This window comes from Physeter macrocephalus, chromosome 3 (assembly GCF_002837175.3).
Source record: "Physeter macrocephalus isolate SW-GA chromosome 3, ASM283717v5, whole genome shotgun sequence".
In the NCBI taxonomy this organism is placed as follows: domain Eukaryota; kingdom Metazoa; phylum Chordata; class Mammalia; order Artiodactyla; family Physeteridae; genus Physeter; species Physeter macrocephalus.
The window spans coordinates 2272327-2280718 of NC_041216.1; the positions used below are offsets into that span (position 1 = coordinate 2272327).

At 34.7% G+C, this 8392-nt stretch overlaps 1 protein-coding gene across 5 annotated transcripts in view; it reads left to right on the forward strand.

The window, feature by feature from the left end:
• The window catches only part of FOXJ3 (forkhead box J3), a 136468-nt gene that overhangs the window by 106144 nt on the left and 21932 nt on the right, over window positions 1-8392 (forward strand). For all 5 annotated transcript variants that reach the window (XM_024125224.3, XM_007103481.4, XM_007103483.4 and 2 more), the window contains one exon: window positions 6565-6693. In XM_024125224.3, coding sequence (XP_023980992.1) covers window positions 6565-6693 — 129 coding nt within the window. The remainder of the gene's footprint in view (window positions 1-6564; window positions 6694-8392) is intronic.

Consider the following 8392-nt stretch of genomic DNA (forward strand, 5'->3'; position numbering starts at 1 on the left):
GGGAAGACCCCACATGCCGCGGAGCGGCTGGGCCCGTGAGCCATGGCCGCTGAGCCTGCACGTCCGGAGCCTGTGCTCCGCAACGGGAGAGGCCACGACAGTGAGAGGCCCACGTACCACAAAAAACAAAAACAAAAAAAAAAAAATCAGTAGAAGAGAACATAGGCAACACATTCTCTGACATAAATCATAGCAGTATGTTCTTAGGTCAGTCTCCCAAGACAATAGAAATAAAAGCAAAAATAAACAGATGGGATCTAATCAAACTTATAAGCTTTTGCACAGCAAAGGAAACCATAAACAAAACGAAAAGACAACCTACAGACTAGGAGAAAATATTTGCAAATGATGGGAACGACAAGGGATTAATTTCTAAAATATACAAACAGCTTGTACAACTCAATAACAACAACAAAAAACAATCAACCCAATCAAAAAATGGACAGAATACCTAAACAGACATTTCTCCAAAGAGGACATACAGATGGCCAATATGCACATGAAAAGATGCTCAACATCACTAATTATTAGAGAAATGCAAATCAGAACTACAGTGAGGTATCACCTCAGTCCAGTCAGAGTGGCCGTCATCAAAAAGTCTACAAATAATAAATGCTGGAGAGGGTGTGGAGAAAAGGGAACCCTTCTACACTGTTGGTGGGAATGTAAATTGGTGCAGCCACTGTGGAAAACAGTTTGGAGGTTCCTCAAAAAACTAAAAATAGAGTTGCCATATGATCTAGTGATGATCTCACTCCTAGGCATATATCCAGAGAAGACTGTAATTTGAAAAGACACATGCACCCCAGTGTTCATAGCACTGTTTACAATAGCCAAGACATGGAAGCAACCTAAATGTTCATCAACAGATCAGTGGATAAAGAAGATGTGATATGTGTACATATTTTCATTACTCCCAAAAGAAAATCTCATACCCATTAGCATTCATTTCCCATTTCCTCCATCCCCTGGTAACCATTAATTTATTTTCTGACATTCTGGATTTGCCTATTCTGGACTTTTCATGTAAGTGGAATTACAAAATATATGACCTTTTATGTCTGACTTCTTTCACTAAACACATTTTCAAGGTTCATCCATGTTATGGCATGTATCAGTATTTCATTCCTGTTGTCGTATAATTTAACTGTGTCCCAGAATAAATCTCAAGAACATTCATAAGAATCTAAAAATATAACACTTAATAATGTAGATTCACAATAGTCTGGCATCCAATAAAAAATTACCAAGCAAAGAAGCAGTAGAAAACAACCCATGAGGAAAAAATCAGTCAATCAGAGCTGACCCGGAAATGGCACACATGATAGAACTAGTAGAAAAGGACATTAAAACAGTTATCATGAGCCAAGATATGGAAATAACCTAAGTGTCCATCAATAGATGAATGGATAAAGAAGATGTGGTATGTAATATACAATGGAATAATGTTCATGAGAAAGAAAGAAATCCTGTCCTTTGTGACAAAATGGATGGACCTTGAAGGCCTTGTGCCAAGTGAAATAAGTCAGGCAGAGAAAGACAAATGCTGTATGATATCACTTATATGTGGAATCTTAAAAGGCCAAACTCAGAGAAACAGAATAGAATGGTGGTTACTGGGGGCCTAGGGAGTGGGGGGAAGTGGGGAGATGGTCAAAGAGAACTTTTCGTTGTAAGATGATTAAGTTTTGGAAATCTAATATATAGCATGGTGATTACAGGCATGATACTACTACAACACTTGCTAGGAGAAAAGTTGCTTGCAGAAGTAGGTCTTAAATGTTCTCACCACAAAGAGAAATGGTAATTATGTGAGGTGATGGAGGTGTTAGCTAATGCTATGATGGTAGTGATTTTGTAATACATAAGTGTATCAAACTAGTACATTGTGCACCTTAAATTTATACAATGTTATATGTCAATTATATCTCAAGCTGGGGGCTAGGGGGTGGGGGGAACTGTTGAACATGTGTATAGACACATGGAAGATATTAAAAAACCCAAATCAAACTCCTTAGGGATAAAAATATGTCCCAGTTGAAAAATAAACTGGATGGGATTAACAGCAGATTAGGCATTATAGAAGGAAAGATGTGAACTTGAAGATATAGCAATAAAAGCTATCCAAAGTGAAACAGAGAAAAGACTGTAAGAAAGTAAATAGAGTATTAGTGAGCTGTGGGGACAGCTTCAGGCAACCTATAATATGTGTAATTGAAGTTCCTGATGTAAATCAGGATCTACACAGAGCAATTAAGGACACCAGAAATGGTAACTATGTGGGTAGATATAAAGCTTTTTTTAAAAAAAATGTAAATCTCTTTAAAAGATAACTGTATAAAGCAAAAATTACAAAAATGCATTGTGGGTTTATAACACATAGAAGTAAAATATATGACAGTAGTGTTCAGGCAAGGAGAGGAGAAATGAAAGTTATGAAAAGAGAAAAAGTTTTAAATTTGGGAAGGCAAAAGTAAAGCCATTGTTCACAGAAGACATCATTATTTATATGGAAAATTCAAAAGAATCTACAGATAAACTCTTGGAATTAATAAGTGAATTTACCAAAGTGTCAATATTAGATCAGTGTTGGATTTTAGAAGTCAGTTATTTTTCTGTGTATTAGCCATGGACAGTTAGAAAATACAATTTAAAAGATAATACTTACATTAGCATTCAAAAACATCAAATACAGAGACACCTCATTTTATTGTGCTTCGCTGTATTGCACTCCCCAGATATTGGGCTTTTTATAAATTGAAGGTTTGTAGCAACCCTGTGTTGCCAGCTGATGTTTAGCATTTTTAACCAATAAAGTAGTTTTAAATTAAGGTATATACATTGTTTCTGTAGACATAATGCTATTGCACACTTAATAGACATTGTAAACATAACTTTTGTATGCACTGGGAGACCAGAAAATTTGTGTGACTTGCTTTATTGCAGTGGTCTGGAACCAAACCCGCAATATCTCTGAGGTAGCTAGGATTAAATGAAAGATGAATTCTGCACAGAATACTATAAAAAATTAGAACAAAGGGGGTATAAATAAGTGGATATATATTTCATAGAGAAGATTATTGTAAAGAAGTCAGTTTTTCCTGAGTTTATCTACAGATATAATATCCCAATCAAAATTCCACAATGCTTTTTTTAGGGGAAGGAAGATAGTAGGAAATGACCAGCTGATTTTAAAAGATAAATGAGACTCCAAATGGTAAACAGTAGTTGAAGAAAATGTTGAAGAAAAAGATAAAAGAGGATTTATACTTCCAAATATCAAGAGTAAACCTACAATAATTGAAAGTGTAATATTGGCATAAGAATAGACACATAAAATTATGGAACAGAGTTCAGTGATGTCTTTCAACAAATGGTGCTGAATCAATAGAAAAGTGAGATTTTTTTCATGCACAAAAATCAATTTCAGATGGATTTGAGACCTTAATATAAATGATAAAGTTCTCAATTGGATGAAAAAGAATAAAATATGTTTTTAAAAGTGGAATGAAGGAAGTAATAAAAGATTAAGAGCCTATGCTATCGCAACATGCAACAAAGCTTTACATAATCCTTTAGCTAAATTTACTGCAAAAGGACAGAAAAGGATATATACGTTGTATGAAACCAGTCATTAATGGTAGAAGTCTGTATGGTGGTTACCTGTAACAGGAGATATGCGGATGGATAATGACTGGCTTGTGAATGGTGATTGGGAGAGTTCATGAGTGGGCCTGCTGGTGTGCAGGTATGCTTTGTATCAGTGGTTCTGTGATCTGTGGACACCTGAGTAACCAATGCCCTTTTGGGGATTCCATGATAATACTAAAATGCTATTTGCCTTTTCCTTTGTGTTTTCACAGATGCAGCAAAAGCAATAATATGTAAACATTAGCACAAGTCAAGCCAGTGATACCTGACTGTACTAGTAGTCATTGTATTCTTCACAGCCACACACCCTTCAGATTAAAAAAAAAAAATACTAGTTAAGAATATACTTGGTGATGCAGGAAAAATAATTTTATTAAATTGTGACCTTTGAGTATACATTTTTAAGAATCTGTGTGGTGAAATGGAAAGTACGCATAGAACCCTTAAACTGTGTATACCGAAGTACAGTGGTTGCTTCAAGGAAGAGCATTTGTGTTGAACTAGCCACTTTGTTCATGGAGCATTGATTTTACTTGAAAGAACAACTGACACTATTATTCAGATTTGGGTATTTGGCAGATATTTTCTTGAAAATGAATAAAGTAAGCCTCTCACTTAAAACAATTGACAGTATCTCTTGCCAATGGTAAAATTTGAGCTTTTAAGCAAAACATACAGGTTCGGAAAACTTACATCCACCACAGTGAGTCTGATAGCTTCACAGTCTTTACACACTTTTCCAATGAGATTATTGGTAATGTTAACAAGTGTGATGTTTTGATGTTGTGTAATGAAATATGTCAATATTTGGAAGATTGCATAATTTAGTGAATGATATTTTCCAAATGACCAATGCATAATGTTATAAAATCATGCATGGGTAAATGATCCATTCAAAGTCTGAGGTGGAAAGTGGATTATAATGTAAAAGAGTATGAAAATTTATTCATATGGTTTCAGATTTTACATTGCAACTAATCTTTAAAAAATTGTCACTTGTCATATTTTTGTGCAGTATCAAAAAAGACTATCCACAATTATCTGAAAAGTCTATTAAAATATGCTTCTCTTTTCCAGACACACACACATATATATATATATGTATATATATGATGCTGGGTTTTCTTTCTATACTTCCACCTAAACAACATATTGCAACAGATGGAATGCAGAAGCAGATATGAGAATCTAGCTGTTTCCTGTTAAGCCAGGCTTTGAAATTTACAAAAATGTAAAACAGTGGCACCCTTCTAATTTTACTTATTGAGAGAAAATATTTATTTTGTTAACGTATAGTTGAGTTTGTAATAGTTATTTTTAAATTAGTATTTAAAATTTTTTAAATTTCTAATATGCCAGTTATTGATAAATATATCAAAATAAAAGCTTCTTGACTCCTTAATATTTAAGACTGCAAAAGGGTTCTAAGATCAAAGTTTGAGAATTGCTGTTGATTACATGATTCCATGAGTATGCCCGTTTTATAATTAATAAACTATAACAACTCGTGTATTTTCCTCTCCATAATATGTTACATTTTAATTAAAATCTTATCCTCCTTAGCTATGAGGATTTGTCCAAGATGGTGGGAAGTATTTCTGACTTGAGTGATAGGTAACTAAGCATGGACAGGAGAGAATGAGCAGCCAACAGAATGACCATAGGATGCTTATAATTTGCTGATATTGTATTGCTTTAGAGCCCATAAGGTTGAGTTTTTTTAAAAAATGAAATTTACACTGGAAATACTGACCAGAAAGAAAAATCTCTGCCATAGTTTTATTTCCTCTCATTTTTCCTTATACTCTTTTCCCTTATTAGTTCCTAGGCACATAATTGTTCCTAGCTGATGTGAATGTGAGACAGTTTGGTTTTGCCTTAAGTATTGAGGCATATATGCCTAGTTTTCCAGGTTTTGACCTCTTTTGGCAAATGAGCATTGAGCATGACCCCATTTTCAGCACAGACGGAAGGGTGGTAATAGCTCAATTGGTCATTAAATTGAGCAAGTATTTATTATGTGTATACTGAGTAGAAAACATTATGCTGCTTATGATTATTTATTGGGGAACTCAAGTTGCTAACAGTCTAGTAGTGGATAAAAATTTGATAAAAATTAGTTACACCATAAAATCAAAAGTATTAATTTTTCCCATGAAAGTAGGAGCATAGAAAGGAAAATTGGTAGTAGCATCTGAATAGAACTTTAAGGGATAGTTAGACTAGTTTTCTGTTTTAAAAATATCTTTTTTGTTGTTGTTTCTAATTAAAAATGATAATGCACATTATAAACATACTCAAGCATTGTAAAAATATACACTATCAGTGACAGAAGTCTTCAGTAACAGTTTGATACATAGTTCTTTCATGTCTAATGCATATGTTAGCATATTATTGTTATTTTTAAAATCAGATCACATATTTATGATTCTGCAATTGTGTTGGACAGTTAAGTTTACAGTTTTCAATATTATAAACACTATGATGCCTAAATTCTATTTCTTGTGTTCTTTTTTTTTGATGCCTAAGATTTTGAAAGAAGAAAACTGATTTTGCTTAAAGCTTGAGTAAAAATAAGTTTATGCATTATAGAAAATTTAACAGTAAAAATCTGTTATAATCCCCTCTTATTAAATGTCGATGAACAAATTATACCTTTTAGAAAATTGAATTTATGTACCTCTGGATGGGATATATCCTTTAGTTTGAAAGTAAATTATCAATATTTCACGGTGAACATGGAGCTAGCAATGTAGAGCATGGATTTGGGGTAGGTAAACACCAAAGGAAAGACCAATAACATTTTGTTTTCCTTCCATCTACCAGGTTAGTTGTATTTTTGTAGAGTTGCTTAAAAAGTACTTTTTATAGTGGGAACTACTTATTCAAATGTTGCTGTTCTTTTCATTGTAGGTAACATTGTACAACACTGATCAGGATGGTAGTGATAGCCCACGCAGCAGCCTTAACAACAGTCTCTCAGATCAGAGTTTGGCATCTGTTAATTTGAACAGTGTTGGAAGTGTGCATAGTTACACACCGGTAAGTCTTGGTGAAGTTAACTCCTTTGTTGAGTACTCATTTAGAGCTTAAAACGGAACCAAACATAATTGAAATGCAAATAAAAAGTGAAGATGTATATTTCTCACTGATCAAATTGATCATTAGCTTAGATAAGTAGAGCAGATTTCTGTTATATTTTAGCAAGTTAGATACAAATATATTGTTGTACTATGTTATATATTTTGGTCTACTTCATCTGTTCTCTGTCCAAGTGAAACACAATTGGAATAGGAAAAGAATTTTTACTTTAGTGTTCTAAAGCTGTGTTTGATGATATTTTACAGTCCTTGGTAAAAGAGCTTAGAGGATATGTATATCACCTAGTTTCCCAGAAGCAGATCTAAGAAGGGGATTCTACAAACCCCAAAGGTTAGGATGACCTGGTACTCAGTTGTTAACCAGTCTTGTATTTTCAGTTTGGGCCTGGAAAACAAAGCTATGCTATAAAGGGACCTGTGTGAGTATTCTTGCTCCTGTGCTGACCCTTCCGTTATCTGATACTTCTTTTCAAATCATCTTGCAACTCTCCTCCCCGGTAGACAGAACAGAGCCCGAGAGAGCCATATGCCACACTGTTCATGGTATAAATTTGATCTCATCAGATCTCTCCCTGTTCCAAGATGAGTAATAGGTAAAAACTTTACACAGAAAAAAGATATAAGGGGGAGGGGGGACCTGAAATAAAAAAATAACACGAGGGAAACAGAAATTCAGAGAGCAGTTTTAAAACTCACCTTGAATGTAGGAGAAGAGAAAGAAGACAACGCAAAACTGTTAACAGTGCTCTGGGGGAGAAATGTAAAATATTTTTCAAGAACGCAGAAGAAACAGATAAAGGAATACCAATTATGTAAAAGAATACGATAGATAATGGAGAATTGTGAATTATAGGTGTCCCCAAATAGTTGGTACAGAAGCAGTTTTCAGAAGAAATAGAGAACAAAAGAGTTACTGAGTTCTGAGAAAAGTTAATGGGAAAAAAACTATATCTAGACACATCATGACAAATTTTTAAATTTCAGAAGTAATCATAGATACTCTAGCAGAAGAAATAAGGTACATTCAGAGAAACACAAATCATACCTCTCTTCCATAATACAAAATGCCAGAAGATGATGGAACACTTTATACAGAGTGTCAAGGGAATAGGTTTGGAACTATAAATATTATGCCCACCAAATTTTCATTCAGTTGTGAAGTCAAAAAAAAGACATTAATTCTTTGATACACAGAGTTTAGAAAGCATCCTACACTTTGTTTTCATGCACCCTTTCTGAAAAAAATTATGTATTTAGCTGATCAGGTGGTGAATTAAAGTACTCAGTAATGATGAAGTCATGTGCCAGTGGTGGAGCCATTCCCCTACACAAAACTCGTATTTTTCCATGTCATTGTAGACTCCTTGTGAGCATCATTTTGAAAGGCTATATAAATCTATAACCAGTGTTCATATCTTAATTTTTTCAAAACACTAAACCAAATGGTAGTTTGTTACTGCTTGATATGATCTTTAAGATATATTGCTGGGCTTCCCTGGTGGCGCAGTGGTTGGGAGTCCGCCTGCCGATGCAGGGGACACGGGTTCGTGCCCCGGTCCGGGAAGATCCCACATGCCGCGGAGCGGCTGGGCCCGTGAGCCATGGCCGCTGAGCCTGCGCGTCCGGAGCCTGTGCTCCGC